The sequence below is a fragment of the Anabrus simplex genome, chromosome X (genome assembly GCF_040414725.1).
Source record: "Anabrus simplex isolate iqAnaSimp1 chromosome X, ASM4041472v1, whole genome shotgun sequence".
Classification (NCBI taxonomy): Eukaryota; Metazoa; Arthropoda; class Insecta; order Orthoptera; family Tettigoniidae; genus Anabrus; species Anabrus simplex.
The window spans coordinates 115,542,421-115,559,354 of NC_090279.1; the positions used below are offsets into that span (position 1 = coordinate 115,542,421).

At 38.3% G+C, this 16,934-nt stretch overlaps 1 protein-coding gene across 1 annotated transcript in view; it reads left to right on the forward strand.

Annotated features, from left to right (window-relative positions):
• Window positions 1-16,934, forward strand: part of mRpS29 (mitochondrial ribosomal protein S29) — a 67,072-nt gene that overhangs the window by 19,514 nt on the left and 30,624 nt on the right. The window contains exon 6 of the mRNA XM_068230735.1: window positions 6,901-7,061. Within this exon, the coding sequence (XP_068086836.1) occupies window positions 6,901-7,061 (161 nt within the window). The remainder of the gene's footprint in view (window positions 1-6,900; window positions 7,062-16,934) is intronic.

Consider the following 16,934-nt stretch of genomic DNA (forward strand, 5'->3'; position numbering starts at 1 on the left):
TTGAAGGAGTAGTTGTTGAAGTTTGGGAAATGTGCATTAATTATTAAGTCGTTAACACATTGGTGACCTGGGTCCGAATGGAGGCTGCTACCCCCTGTTGACCGGATAGTTCAAGCCTTCAAGAACAGATTTACACTGCTGCACTCGAACACGTGTATTGCAGAAAGTATTCCAGATATTAACCTCAAACTTCTGAATTGCAAACTGGGTTATCTTTTGAGAATTTGCTGTCTGTATCTATACCTACTGCATACTACAAGTGCTATCTGTACTTGACTTGTGTGCATCTGAGTCTGCTGTATTCCAACACATGAGACTGTTGTCCACGATATAACATAGAAGGACCAAAATCACTGTCAGAATCACTCGCATAATTAGAAATATTTAATTCAGTGTATCTAGTTTCATCTGCACATAATTCTTCACAAATATCCAGCGCCGCACCATGTTGACAGCTGCACTAAAGCTCCAAGGAATAGGTCGATATTTCCGATATTATTTTGTTATAAAGGTTTAAAGAAAAGAAGATAATGGAGCAATAGTTGCCTTATAGTAATTATTCCATTACTACACCATTTAAAGCTTATAATTTTGCCACCAGATTGTAGCAGCGATGAAGGAAACACAAGGTCCACGAAGACGAGAATTCTCGTAGCCCGTCATTTACGGTCGTTGAGAAACTACAAGAATTCTCGGGGTTTGTCACCAATTGAAAACTCAACAACTCTGATTCATTAGACATCCCATCATCAGCATTAAGAACAATGAGTGCAAATCAACAATTAAATGGTATAGAAAATAGTCACCAATGTGTCAGTAGGCACTTTTGCTCTGGTCCCTGCACATCTCATATTGTATTTATAGTTTAGATTCATGAATTAGACAAGCTATGAATAATGAGGGAGGTTTTAGGATTATGTGAGTTTCTCTCATCAGTTGAGCAGCTTATCTGTCTCCCGTTTACTCATCACTTCCCGTTACACAGCGCACTTCGCAGTTCAGGTCCATGCATTAAGTGTTGATCTGTCTGTTCAACTGTTCTCGAGTTGTGAAGTGTTACTTCGGGGTATAAATCTTATAATGCCTCCACATCACTACACGGTAGAGGAAAGGGTATTTATGAGGGGTAATTATATGAAAACAGAGTCCTGCAGGGAATTCGTTAGGTAATCATGGCGGGGTGCAAAAATGTTAAAATTGAAACATTTTCAACGTCTCCTGTCATACGGTACGAGCTTATTTTCTTAATTCTTAATTACTAATATTCTTAATTTTAATTGTTATGTGATGCACAGATAAAGTGAGCGAAGTGTTGTTTTTGTTGCTATGCTGCAGAGCAACAGGAGGCAGATAAGCTGGACGCGCCTGCCGGCCAAGCAATGAGAGAAACTCACTGTAGGTCTAATGTTGTAAAACATAAATTTGTATCCATAAAATCAAAAGTAAGTTTGATTGTTTGTTCGTTATACAAATGTACACACCTCCACTGATGAGTCGATCTTGTAAAATACTGTATGAACGCTATAAAGCCAGTGTTCGTTGGTGGACAATGTCTGCATTGAAGCTGGTAGGTGATATCTTGTATGGGGGTAGACTTCTTGTTGATGCTACTGGTGAAAGTGGTGTTCGTCTGTGTTCACAAGGGTACTGGATTTGTTTCCTTGTGGAGTCAGGGAACAGAGTTCAAGGCTGGGGAAATCTGGCAGTCAGCCAATTGTGTGGTGTTGCTGTAGCATCCATGTTCTTTTAGGCTTAAACGAATCCATTTGCTCCAGATAGCAAAGCACTCCTGTTAGGAAGTGAATGCTTAGGGATGTGCCAATGCTGGATTATCAGATATGCCAGATTATCAAGGTCATTTTTAAGAACCTGGTTTAAATAATGGGATGTAAATAAAAACTACAGTTTTAACATTCAATAGCAAATAATTGCTATTTATTAATAGCAATGTTCAGTATAAATCATTTCTGTAGGCCTATTATGAAATAAAAAAGCACCATAGCCTTAAGAAACAAGAACAAATTAATCAAATAAAAATGGTTAAATACCAAGAAGTTTGTACAGTTCAATCTGAACCACTGTCTATAGGCATAGAATAGGTATGTGATGATGTAGAGGGCATGGAACATGTCGGACTGGTATCTGCCACTAATGGGAGAAGTTAAATTTTCTTTTGAGCCCTTTTAAACATTGTAGAGATGTTTAATTATATCTTGGACTTTTTTTTTGACAAAAGTTATTTTGTGTACCGGGCTGAGTGGCCTAACTTGGCAGGTTCGATCCTGGCTTAGTCCGGCGATATTTGAAGGTGCTCAAATACGTCAGCCACGTGTTGGTAGATTTACTGGCACGTAAAGGAACTTGTGCAGGAGAAAAATTTCAGCACCCGAGTGTCTCCGAACACTGTTAAAGTAGTTGGTGAGACGTAAGGCAAATAACTTTTCAATTATTACAATATTATGTATACTATGAAGATTCATAACTTCAGCAACGTTGTATTGCTAGCTCCTGTCTGCAAATTTCACAAAGAATGTTTAAGGCTTGCAAACCTTCCGCCCATGAGGTGTTTGGTTCAGAAAACTTATTCACTGTACGTACAAACTTTTCTCTGTGTTGTAGTCTATTTGACAGTTATATACATAGCTAAAATTTGATACAGTGCATTGAATTTATTAAATAACTGTAAAAGAAAACTACACCGATTGATGCAAATGTAATTTCTCTAACTGTAGGACTACGTGTACTCATTGCTGAATGCCGTTTTTCACCATGTCTGTATATCGCATTCTTGGCCGCCCTCTTGGTCTTGAATATTTTAACTGCAGATCATACATTTTTCTGGGTATGTGATCAGGATCCATCCTTCGGATGTGACCGTACCATTTGAGTCTGCGCAGACTTATGTTATTCTGCATTCTGCCAACCTGAGCCATGTCCATTACAAATTTTATCTCGTCTTGTTTTGGCAACCATCGCTCGGATGTATCTCATTTCAGCTGCCTGAATTCTTGCTTCATCCTTTTTCCTCATGGTCCAGGTCTCACTCCCATATGTCAAAATTGGCATGTTATAAGTCAGATAAATTGCTTGCTTGCATTTCAACGGCACTTTTAGGTTTCATTGTAGGTATTAGAAACTATCCACTTCATTGCCGTATTGATAATGTAATCTAATCAATATAAGAAAAATATTTCTACCTAATTGATACCTTTCTTTTATTTAGACTTTGGCTACTTATAAAAACATTAAGTATAACAGGACATGTTTCGATCGCTTTGCGATCATCATCAGCTGTATACACAAAAGCTTAGATAAAACAGCATTAAACAATCACATAGGTAAATCTTTGTTAACTTTAAAAAACTAATGTTAGTAAAGGACGTATGGGTTGGAGGGGGGTGTTACAAGGACGTTAAACTTAAAATAAATGAAAAATACTATCTATGAGCTAAAATGTCTTTGGTATCATTTTGGCCCCGAAGACTTGATAAAATCACTTGTTTAAAAAACTAAAAACTTTTTGTGTAGTGATCCTGAATAAATGTTTTTTGCTGAAGTGTGCTTCTTCTTTATTTGACTTCTAGTTTTCTGCCTCGTCACTTTGTACTGTGTTATAAAGGCTTCATCAATGCCTGGAGATTTTCCTGTATTCTATATATCATTCCATGTTAGATCTGTTATAGTGTCTTCTATCCTTCTGTCATTAACTAATCTAGCTAATGGAATGTTTGTGATATCATTCACATTTAACAGCTTATCAAAATAATTCTTCCATTCTTCTTTGATCTCTCTGTCATATGTAATGAGATACCCACTATTACTAGTCAGATAATTAGTCTCTTTGTCTCTCCTCCTATTCTTCTTCATTCCATACATTTTTCTGTTGCCATCTACATCTTCATTTAGTTTATCACTCCATTCCTTCAACCATTTTTCTCATTCTGCTCTGACAACCTGCTTAGATTCTTTTTTCGCCAACTTATAGAGTTCTTTGTCCTTGTCTGTTCGACTTTTGAAGTATTTTCTGTAGGCATTGTTCTTTTTAAGGACTGTGTCTCTTGTTTTATCATTCCACCATGGGGTCTCTTTCCATTTCCTTTTGCCATTTGTTCTTCCACATGTCGCCTCTGTTGTCTTGACCAAGCATTCCTTGATATTTTTCCATTCTTCTTCTACTGTTCCAGTGTCTGTTCTTGGTATTCGCTGCTGGATTTTTTCTTGATATTCTGTGGCCTTCTTTTTATCCTTCAATTGCCATACCTTTAATTTCTTGTTGTGGATGGTTCGTATTTCCTTCAACTTTTTAAACCTGAAACAACTAACAAGGAGCCTATGATCACTGTCAAGAGACACACTTGGTACCCGGTCAAAAATATTAAAGCAGTGGGACATCTCTACATTTTGTATTCCTTGGTCACCATCTTCATAATCCAATGGTTGCACAACTTTCTGACACAGTTTTGTAGAGATGGTCGTGGTGAAAGTACAACAACATATCAAACAGATTGGAGGCTCCTTACTATCCAATTCTGGTGCTTCCAAAGATGAAATAAAGCGAAGAATTGAAATAGCAAAGGTAGCAATGATCCGTCTGCGGAAGATCTGGAAAGATAACGACGTCACCATTAAGACAAAAAAGAGGCTCGTTGAATCTCTAGTCTTCTCAGTCTTCTTGTATGGTGCAGAGACGTGGACCGTCCTCAAACGTGATCGTGAACGGATAGAAAGCTTTGAAATGTGGTGCTGGAGGAAAATGTTAAGGATTCCTTGGACAGCTCATCGCACGAACACATCAATCCTGAACCAACTTCAGATAAAAGTTTGTCTATCGTGTAAGGTCTCTCAGCGGATTGTACACTACTTTGGACGTACAATGCGCCGAGATGGTAGTCTTCAAAAGCTGATTGTTGAGGGCAAAGTCCAGGGAACCAGGCAACGAGGACGAATACCAACGCGATGGATTGACGTGGTGAACGGCCCCCTACAGTGTTCTCTCAGAGTAACCACATTGAAAGCTTTAGGTAGGGAAGAATGGCGGAGTATGGTTCATCGGCTAGAGGGCTGAATATTATGATAGTCACGACGCCTAAGTCATGAGGCAAAATGAAGAAGAAGAACAACTGGGCAACCATCCTCTACATAACACTAATCAGAGAGAAAAAATAGAAGGGATCCAAAACTTTGAAAAAAATGAAGGTATCGGCCAAAGAAAGACAAGTGCGATGAAGGGTGTGAAAATAAGACTCCCTAGGCCTTGAATGCTTGGATATCGTCAGGCTCAGAAAGGAACAAGAGTTGACCAAGGAAGGTCAGATAAGATTGATGAAAGGGAGGAGCCTGGCGCAAGTAAGGGAAAGCAATTCCAGGACTCAGCTGAGGGGTCCATGGTCACTACTCCACACTCCCAAGTTAAGAGCCCCTAGGGCCTTTATAATAGCCTCTTACGACAGGTAAGGGATACTGTGGGTGTTATTGTACCACCCCCACCCACAGGGTGTTTTGTAGAGAATTGACCTTGAAGTGTGTGAAAGTGAAGTGGCTGAGAGGATATTGTGAACAGTCGGTGCCAACCTCACGCTTAAAATCGTCGGAGATCTGAGATGGCCAACCGGAGCATGCGTCGTCATGATCATTCTCCCAACTTTTCTTTTACCCACTTACCTACTTTTCTATCACTCATTGCATTGAGGCTACACACTTCACAGAACACTGCGATGAATCTCTGTTGGTGGTGAATTCCTTGCTGATGAGAACCGGATAACTGACCGTATCTCGCATGCAGCGAGCTGCTTGATCATCTTAATGAGTCCACTGGACACTGTGAAGCAAGAATACAATATCAGTGTCCCAACAAGCATGTGTTGGTGTGCAAGGGATACCAGAGTGAGTGCGCTTGTGCAAAGGAATGAATTTGTGGGATTTTAAAAGATATGGACAACTGGCCCTTAAATCTTATAGTGCCTGGCCACATTTTTATTTCACCTGTATCTTCAATTCTTGCTGCACGATGGCAGCGTAAGTAATACCGCCAGAAAGATTGAAGCTTTTACTCTCTGGAAATATCAATAACATGCTATATCGATATAATTTAAGTTTTACAAAAGCTTTCTTTTGATGCATTGTAAGTTTTGTGTGTGCTAGGCCTGCACTCTGCCACTTCGTGTTGCTTGTTATCTCGCTTATCAATATGTCTGTTTAATTACTTCCAACAGTGTAAAGATGGATAAGTATATGAAAGATGATTAAACAACGCAATTTTTTAACATTAAGTGATTCATTAGAGGTAATTTATTGACTGACAAATGTTCAAAGTAAAGAAGAGGTTATTGTGTTTTTAACTTGCGCATGCATAATTTGGTAAAAATTTGTAATTCTCAAAAGTACTATCAGGAATTGTGTAAAACCTCAGTTTCGTATTCAAAATTAACTGAATATTCTCGTAGAGTTATTATACCCATGATAAAAAAAACACTATAAATGTAAAAATTAGGTCTTTTGAAATTTAATAAAAAAGTTGTACATTTTTAAACGAAGAAAATGAAACTATTGCAATTATAGTCACACCCGCATGTTCTCTAAGCACTGTGTGTTATAGGACAAAACAAAGAACAGGGATTCACCTCCAGAAATGTGAGTAGGAGAATATTTTTCCTTAGTGTATGCATTTTCATTAAAACTTTCTTGGCATTCTTAGTGCAACCACTACACTGCAGCCTGGCATCAAATCAGTTATTTAACAAATAGCATCTGTACTTTCCTCTTGCCATCGCCGTCATCTTCCTTCACTGCACAGTTTATTCTCAGTCTTCGCTCTGCAGATGTGGTTTCAAAATTTTGTACGTTGAGTATGTGACTTTGTCCCCACGAGAGACATTACTGTGATGTTTGTTCCGGTTTCAGCTTCGGGTTTCCAAAGAGTACACATGGAGCAAGCGCGAGTCGACACCTGAAGGAGCTCCCCTCCTGGAGCTTGTAGAGCTGGGGATCAGCCGTGTCAAGTATGCATCGAGTATCATCGTAGCGCTGTGTAGGGAGCTGAAGGGTCTCTCTACTGCTGGCAGGTAGGCTACCTCCATTGGATGAAACTAAGGGTTCCTACTTCCCACAAAGACTTTGAAACCTTCCAGGTTCATTGTATTTCTCAACCAAGCAAGTTTACTATGCTGTTCAGACCGTGGAGCTGTTAGCTTCCCCACTGTCGGCAGCCTTGAAGATTGGTTTTTGTTATTTTTCCCATTTTCATTTCAGGCAGATGCTGGGGTTGTAGCTTAATTAAGTCCATGGTTGCTTCCTTCCCAGTCCTGTTTCACTGTTGCCAAAAGACCTGTCTGAGTTTGTGCGACGTAAAACTGATAGCGATAAAGAGAGAACCCATAAAAGATAGCTGCCCTTGAATAAGGTTTACCATAGAGATACAGCTCATAATGAGTTTTTGAAACATTATTTAAATATTATTTTGAGTTGACGTGTTTTTATTATTATTATTATTATTATTATTATTATTATTATTATTATTATTATTATTATTATTATTATTATTATTATTATGTTTCTTCAAGTTGTTTCCAAGGAGTCTCTCACCTGTCAAATGGGAGTGGGACTCCATTACTCCCATAGGTCCGAGGCTTGCTTAAAATGTTCTGAGCTCGGTAAATTCATGAAGCAGGATGCTACCCTACTTGCATATAGTCCAAGTGAGGATCTCTCCTCTAACGGGTTATGGACCACCGGTGAATTGTATAGTCCTAGCCGCCTGAGCACAAGGAGGCCACAACTCAGAATATGTCCGAGATGCCCACTCCCATTCCATAGCAACTGGTATCCCGACTCTCAGGACCACTTACTAGGCCACTCAGCCGTTGCCCATGGTTCACGAACTAGGACGTGACTACAGTAACCCACAAACATGAACCATGAAGGAAGTCAGCTCCCAGACGAAACTATCTTTACATCGGTCTGTTTTCAGACCAACTTTGCTTTACGGGAGCGAAAGCTGGGTGGACTCAGGATATCTTATTCATAAGTTAGAAGTAACAGACATGAAAGTAGCGAGAATGATTGCTGGTACAAACATGTGGGAACAATGGCAGGAGGGTACTCGGAATGAGGAGATAAAGGCTAATTTAGGAATGAACTCAATGGATGAATCTGTACGCATAAACCGGCTTCGGTGGTGGGGTCATGTGAGGCGAATGGAGAAGGATAGGTTACCTAGGAGAATAATGGACTCTGCTATGGAGGGTAAGAGAAGTAGAGGGAGACCAAGACGACGATGGTTAGATTCGGTGTCTAACGATTTGAAGACAAGAGGTATAGAACTAAATGAGGCCACAACACTAGTTGCGAATCGAGGATTGTGGCGACGTTTAGTAAATTCACAGAGGCTTGCAGACTGAACGCTGAAAGGCATAACAGTCTATAATGATAATGTATGTATTATTATTATTATTATTATTATTATTATTATTATTATTATTATTATTATTATTATTGAAGACAAGAGGTATAGAACTAAATGAGGCCACAACACTAGTTGCGAATCGAGGATTGTGGCGACGTTTAGTAAATTCACAGAGGCTTGCAGACTGAACGCTGAAAGGCATAACAGTCTATAATGATAATGTATGTATTATTATGATTATTATTATTATTATTATTATTATTATTATTATTATTATTATTATTATTATTATTATTATTATTATTATTATTATTTACAATTTGCTTTATGTCACACCATTACAGATGAAGCTTTTGGCAACGGTGGGATAGAAAAGGGCTAGGAGTGGGAAAGAAACGACCATAGCCTTAATTAAGGTACAGTCCTAGCATTTGGCTGGTGTGAAAATGCTGCAGACATTGGGATTCAAACCCACTATCTCCCGAATGCAAGCTGATAGTTATGTGTCCCAAACTGCACGGCTAGTTGCTTGGTATTATTGTTATTATTATTTATATATTTTATGCCCACTTTGAAGGACTTAAATCAAACCATATACCTCTAAGTCTTAGAATAATTAAGTGGGAATTTAGCTTTCATCATCTCCCTCCTGTCCCAAAACCTCTTCATTCTTTCTAACCTGGCTGCCCTTTCACCATCAGATATGACATATTGTTTTCATTTCAGAGTTTTTAGTTAATGCCTTATATGTTTGTTCTTCAGAATCCTTTTCTTTCTATTTGTTGTATTGTAATATTCAACTCTTCTGAATCTTCTTGGACTTCTTTGAACCAATTATGTTTCGTTTTACTTTTCTAAAAGTAGTTGTTTCAATAACCTGGTTACATCTATATGTCCACCTCCGTAGCTGCCGTCCTCAGGGGCCCGGGTTTGATTCCCGGTACTGCCAGAAATTTAAGAATGGCAGGAGGGCAGATATATGGTTGAAATGATACATGCAGCTCACGTCCATTGGGGGTGAACCTGAAATAGAGTTGTACCACCTCAGGATGAGGAGACAAATCTACTGTCTTGATATGTGACAGAAAAAGGCAATTCTACCTTTTCTCATTGTGTCTATTATTGACTCGCTTTCCCAGTATACCACTGCATTAGGCAACAATCTCCATTGTCCATCTACCTGGTGCTTTTTATAATGATTGTTCTGCTAATTATTATTAATATTATTTTTTTATTATTTATTTGCTGGGGCCATTGAGTACCACATTAAGTCTTGTTACATTTGACAGTGAACTTTTCTTTCGTTTGAACCAAGAATCTCCTCCTTCTTTGCATTCTTTGTGATCAGGCGTGCTTAGGTTCCTCTGTCCAAAAGACACCTTGTCTTCTTTTTGGTTGTTCATCTTGGTTTAGCCTGTTGGTCACGATCTTTTTTTTTCGTAATAGATATCTGTCAGAGGCGCCTTCAGGTTCGATTTGTAGCATTTGGAGGTCTTCTTTGGTGTTTATAAACCATGGCATCATGTTGTTGGGTTTTAAATTTTAAAATAAGGCCAAAGAATTGATGGTTAGATGCAGTGAAATTGGAGGTCAGCAAGAGGAATGTCAAGTGGGCGGATATAGAGGAACAGAGGCTTCACTTGGACAGGAAGAAGTGATGAGCGCTTATACACCACACCTGGGAAGCTGGAAATGATGTTGAATGAATAAAAAAGAAAAAGGAAAGATCTTTTTGGTCAACCTGTGTCTGTTTTTTGTGGATTGTGTCTATTATTTATTGATTTAATATTTTTTTTCTACATTCTGCTAAAGAGGCAGCTGTCCACGAATGGAACATTTATTTAATTCGTCATACCATCTCTGTCGCGGCTGCTCTCATCTCCAAGTCCCCTCCACTTTTCCAAGTAATCGAACCATTTTCTGATGTGTCTGAAGTATGACAGCTGTGTGTAATGTTTTGATAAATACCTCGGGGAATGATCCACTTGACCGTCTGGGCACCATAGGTCAAATGTGTCATTGTACTTTCCCTCTTCTCTTTTTATTGTGCAGATGCCTCAGCCATTCTGAGAGACACAGCTGAGCGTGCAGAGATTTTATCAATCATGGTGTGGGTTACTGTAGTCACGTCCTAGTTCGTGAACCATGGGCAACGGCCGAGTGACCTAGTAAGTCGTCCTGAGAGTCGGGATACCAGTTGCTATGGAATAGGAGTGGGCATCTCGGACATATTCTGAGTCATGGCCCTCTTTGTGCTCAGAAAGCTAGGACTATACAATCCACCGGTGGTCCCTAACTCGTTAGAGGAGAGATCCTCACTTGGACTATGTGCAAGTAGGGTAGCATCTTGCTTCATGAATTTACCAATCTCAGAGTATTTTAAGCAAGCCTCGGACCTAAGGGAGTAATGGAGTCCCACTCCCATTTGACAGGCGCGGGACTCCTTGCAAACAACTTGGGGAGTGAAATGGAATTTGAAGGGGAGCTATCAATATTAATGGGGCTTATGGAAGAAAGTAGAACTGGCTGAGTCAGCAAAGAGGATGCATCTGGATGTGCTAGGAGTAAGTGCTTTTCGGGTAAGGGGAGATAATGAGGAAGAGATAGGAGATTACAAAGTGTACTTGACGCCTCCAGTGAGAATTAATTCTTTGGGTCTAACCAAGTCCAGACACAACGAAAAACGAACAAACTTCAGTTGAAAAACGAACTTTGTTTCTTTATATAAGAAAGAATCGTTTTTAAATAATGAACTTTACGAGACTTACCTTGAAGCAGCCAGTCTGCTTCCTAGCATTCAATGGAATTTATTTCTAAATCAGATTAATAATAAACTTTTTGATATACTCTCACAAAATCACCTTACTTTAGAGAAAAAATTAGCTGCATTAAAAATGAAAAGAACTGCATCAAAAAATCAGCCCAAAGAGACCAGTTTACAAAGAAATTTAATTGAGAATTTCCAGCTTCCGGTAGTCAATCTTTCGAATGTAATTTTAACCAAGGAAGAAACCACCATCTTAGCAAAAGGCCCAAAGCATAATTGGCCCAATATGAATAAAATAAACACCGCCATTAACTTGGTTATTGAGTCGGAAGCTACGATCAATAAAATGCCGCTAGAAGATCAAGATGAAATTAGATTTGAAGTGAAAAGAAAATTAGATAAGATGTTCAATTCTAATAACGTAAATAAAGACACACCCCCCCCGCTAACAATTCTAATGTCAATAGTTTTACCTCTGAACATAAACAAATCGCAGAACTCAAAAAAGAAAATTAAAAATAACGATCTAATTATCACAAAAGCGGATACAGTTATCATGGACAAAACTAATTACGTATCAAAGTCCAAATAATTTTTTAACAATAGTACGTTTACAATAATCAATAAAGTTCCTACACAGAAAATACAGCGACAATTAAAACAAACATTAAAGAATATATCCTTTCATTTTACGGATCAAGAAAAATCTAAACTATTAAATATGAACCCAGGCTTACCCACAGTTAAAGCCCTCCCTAAAATACATAAAGTTAACATTCCAATCCGGCCCATTATTAACTACAAACCCAGCCCTCTATATAAAGTTTCTCAATTTATTCAACGTTTTTTAACTAAAAACTATCAATTTCTCTCTAAAAAAATCCAGCAAAAACACCACCGAACGAATTAAAAAAATTAAGTCATTTAATGTGCAGCCCAACTATACCCTTCATTCTATCAACATAGTGAATATGTATCCAAGCATACCCATAACCAAACTCTCCTCCATTATTGAAAATAACTTAAACAAACAGAGTTCTCTCAGCAAATTAGAAATACAAAATTTTATTTCCCTTCTGAAACTGGTCATCAACAATAATTTCTTTAGGTTTGATGAAACCATTTATCAACAAAATGGACGCCACGGGAGTTCTAGCGGACAAACATCCTCGTGTGGGCCAGGTATGTCGACGACACATTTGTTATAATGAATGAAGAAATCAAGAATGCGACCTCTACCCTGCATTGACCCCCACATCAAATTTACACTTGAGTCCAAAAATAATAAAGTAATTAATTTTCTGGATTTAACTATTCTCAGAAACCCTTTTGCTCTCTCATATAGAATCTTCAGAAAACAGACACAAACTGCCAATACTATTTGCCAAGATTCCATACACCCTCAAACACACAAACGTGCAGCGTACAATAGCATGGTTCATCGTGCATTCACGATACCTATGACTAAGAAAGACCTCAATAACGAACTCAACACTATAAGTGCAATCGCCAAATTTAACGGTTACAACAGATCATTTATAGAACAGATAATCAATAAATACAGATTCCGGCCTAACACTACTCTCACAAAAGAAAAACTTAAAACTACCATTTCATCTAATTTTACATTCAATGACGATGTCCATCAAACACCAATCTCTTTCAGAAACATAACGTAAAAATTTTCTTCAGAACTAATAACAGGACTTCAGAAATTATACACAATTCAGCATCTGTCAATACCTCTAACAGATTTTCTAAATCTGGAATCTATAAATTCAAGTGTATTGACTACAGCGCCTCTAATGTGAGACAAACATGATGCAGCTTCACTCCTAGATATTCAGAGCACGTCAACGCAGTAAGATACAACAAGTTTTCTGCTGTAGGCCAACACATTCACGATGCTAATCATAAGTTCGCTGACATAGAACATGACTTTGAGATACTTCAAATAGCAAACAAAGGGCCGATTATGAATATTGTCGAAAATTGTTTCATTCATTGCGATCAGTATTTCAACCCTACCTATAATTTAAATGAAATTTCCGAGAAATCTAATATTCTTTTTGATCTCTTAATTAAATGGTTAAAAAATATTAGACCGCCTAAAAACAACTCGATATTTAAAACCATATGTAATATATATCCTCATCAGTTACCCCCACTACCACATCCCTCTGCTCCACCTTAGCTCTCTGCCAGTTGCTCCGCCTCTACCCCTCTCCTCCCCTCCACCATGGCCCTTAACCTCATGATTCCATCCATCAGTCCAGCTCCATCCGCTGATCAAACAGGCTGCTGAAGGTGAGTTCGTTTGTAGTCGTTTCTCGTCATTTTGATATATATATATATATTTTTTTCCTTTCTATCTTTTGCCTAATTCGGCTTTTAATTTCTTCTCCAGGTTCCAAAAACCCCATACTGAAGTGAGAATTAATTCTTTGGATCTAACCAAGTCCATCATATGCATGTTTATTTTCGGAACCAAACCACAGATCAAACAAAGTGTTAACTTCACACGACTTTAAACTCGGCAACGTAATTTCAACAAGATCAAAGAACTAAAGACATATACAAGCTGGACAAACCACCATGTGTACAAAACAACGGAGTCATCATCATTTTAAAAGTATTTTATACTGAAGTGCAATATCACCATATTTTATTTAATATTCATCTTTGTAGGTGTTATAGTGTGTTTTATCGTTGTTTCTAGTTATAGTGTTTGCCTGATTTGACTCCTTGGCTGATGATGGCACAAGTTTAGTGCTGAAACTAGTAACTCATCTGAACGACATGTGATTGATTTACATTAATAAATGTCTGTGTATTGAATAGGAGGACCCCTATTAATTAATTTCAATTATTGTAATCCCACTTCAATACGGATCATGAAATTTCTAAATATCAACTATCGAGGTATCTCATTGATTAGTATACCAGACAAGGTATTCACTGCTATCATGGAAGGGAGGGTGCGGTCAGTGGATGAGAAGAAGTTGGATGAAAACCAGTGTGGTTTCAGACCACAAAGGGGCTGTCAGGATCAGATTTTCAGTATGCGCCAGGTAATTGAAAAATGCTACAAGAGGAATAGACAGCTGTGTTTATGTTTCGTAGATCTGGAGAAAGCATATGACAGGGTACCGAGGGAAAAGATGTTCGCCATATTCAGGAGCTATGAAATTAAAGGTAGATTATTAAAATCAATCAAAGGCATTTATGTTGACAATTGGGCTTCAGTGAGAATTGATGGTAGAATGAGTTCTTGGTTCAGGGTACTTACAGGGGTTAGACAAGGCTGTAATCTTTCACCTTTGCTGTTCGTAGTTTACATGGATCATCTGCTGAAAGGTATAAAGTGGCAGAGAGGGATTCAGTTGGGTGGGTAGTAAGCAGTTTGGCCTATGCTGACGACTTGTTCTTAATGGCAGGTTGTGCCGAAAGCCTGCAGTCTAATATCTCGGAACTTTAAAATAGGTGCAATGTCTATGATATGAAAATTAACTTTTTAAGACTAAATTGATGTCAGTAGGAAAGAAATTCAACAGAATTGAATGTCAGATTGATGATACAAAGCTGCAACAGGTAGATAATTTCATGTATTTAAGTTGTGTGTTCTCCCAGGATGGTAATATAGTAAGTGAGATTGAATCAAGGTGTAGTAAAGCTAATGCAGTGAGCTCGCAGTTGCGATCAACAGTATTCTGTAAGAAGGAAGTCAGCTCCCGGAAAAACTATCTTTACATCGGTCTGTTTTCAGACCAACTTTGCTTTACGGGAGTGAAAGCTGGGTGGACTCAAGATATCTTATAAGTTAGAAGAAATAGACGTGAAAGTAACAAGAATCATTGCTGGTACAAACAGATGGAAACAATAGCAATTGTGTACGCGGGATGAGGAGATAAAGGCTAAGTTAGGAATGAACTCGACGGATGAAGCTGTATGCATAAACCGGCTTTGGTTGTGGGGTCATGTCAGAGAAATGGAGGAGGATAGGTTACCTAGGAGAATAATGGACTGTGTTATGGAGGGTAAGAGAAGTGAGGGAGACGAAGGCAACGATAGTTATACTCAATATCTAACGATTTATAGATGAGAGGTATAGAACTAAATGAGGCCACAGCACTAGCTGCAAATAGAGGATTGTGGTGATGTTTAGTAAATTTACAGAGGCTTGCAGACTGAACGCTTTAAGGCATAACAGTCTATAATGACAATGTATGTATGTATGTTGAATGCTGTCTTGCCAAGTGCTACTCTTTGTTGAATTTCTGGACCACTAGAGCAGTTAGGACTGATAGTTGATCCACCAGACAGAAACTATCCACCACATTGTTAACTTCCTTGTTTATCTTGATATCTGATGGTAAACCTGTATTATTATTATTATTATTATTATTATTATTATTATTATTATCATCATCATCATCCACTTTGGACCGCCATTCGTTCTGATCGCACTGTTCTTAATTCGTCCAAAATCTCTACAGGCCTTCTGTGTATCATTTCAGTTGGAAATTTATGATTCTTAAGAAGGGTGGTAATTTTATACTTGTTCTCTGCATCTGTAATTTCTAGTCCAACTGTGTTGAGATCCTCTTGAATTTCTTTTATCCAATGCCCTCCTGTCTTCTTTCCCAGATATGTCATCACTAGTTCTCGTAAAATCCTGTCTTCTGGTAATCGTAAGATGTGAAAGAAATAAGAGATTCTTTTCTTCTTCATCGTGCTGGTAACTGGGCCAGTTTCTCGATAGACAGTTTCACTGGGGAGTATTCTCCAGACTCTTTCAACCTGGTACTTTTTATTTATGCAAGTTCTTATAATTCTTCTTTCAGTTTTGAGGAGCTGATCATGTCTTCTTTCATTTCTGATTTGGAACAAGGTTTCGCAAGTGTAAGTGGCTTTAGGCAAAGTTACAGTTTTGCAGTGTTGGATCCTAGTGTCTTTTGACAAGCATTTTTTGTTATAAGTTGACCAGGTTAGAAATTGTGCTTTTTTCATTTTGTTGGTTGTATTTACCATGTTGCTTTCTCGCTTAAGTTGTGCGTAATGATTTCTCCAAGGTATTTAAATTGTAGGACTATATCAATTTTTTATAATTTATGATGCCTTTGTTTATGTCAAGGGGTTTCATTGGCACGGATTTCTTCCATGTCAAGGGCTAAGAAAGCTAAATCATTTGCGAACCCTAGGCAATTTGTCCTTATTGAGGGTTTTGCTCCAATTTTGATTTTAGTTTTTTTTTTTTTTTTTGTTGCCAAATTTTCATGATGTAATCTAGAGCCACATTGAAAAGCAGCCACCTTGTCTGAGACCTGCAGTGCCATCCTTTAACCTTTATTACATTTCTACATCCAGCTATTAAAATAGGGTCGATTGACACGGCTGTTGGGGAACGTGCTTTACTCTGCGCTATAGCTCAAACTTACCTGCAGGGTGACAGAAGATTGGAGAAAAAGCAAGGGACGGAAGGGTTGCAAAAGCTTCTTCACACGATCGATCCTGTTCAATTTATCATTCACCGAACTGAACACTTAACTAAGTGTGCGAGTTGACCGTACGGTTAGAGTCACTTAGCTGTGAGCTTGCATTCCATGGATGGTTGATTCGAATCCCACCACCAGCAATCCTGAAGATGGTTTTCTGTGGTTTACCATTTTACACCTTAATTAAGTACACGGCCACTTCCTTCCCAGTCCTAGCCCTTTCCCATCCTTGCGTCACTGAAGACCTCCAGTGTTTTAGTGCGACACGTTA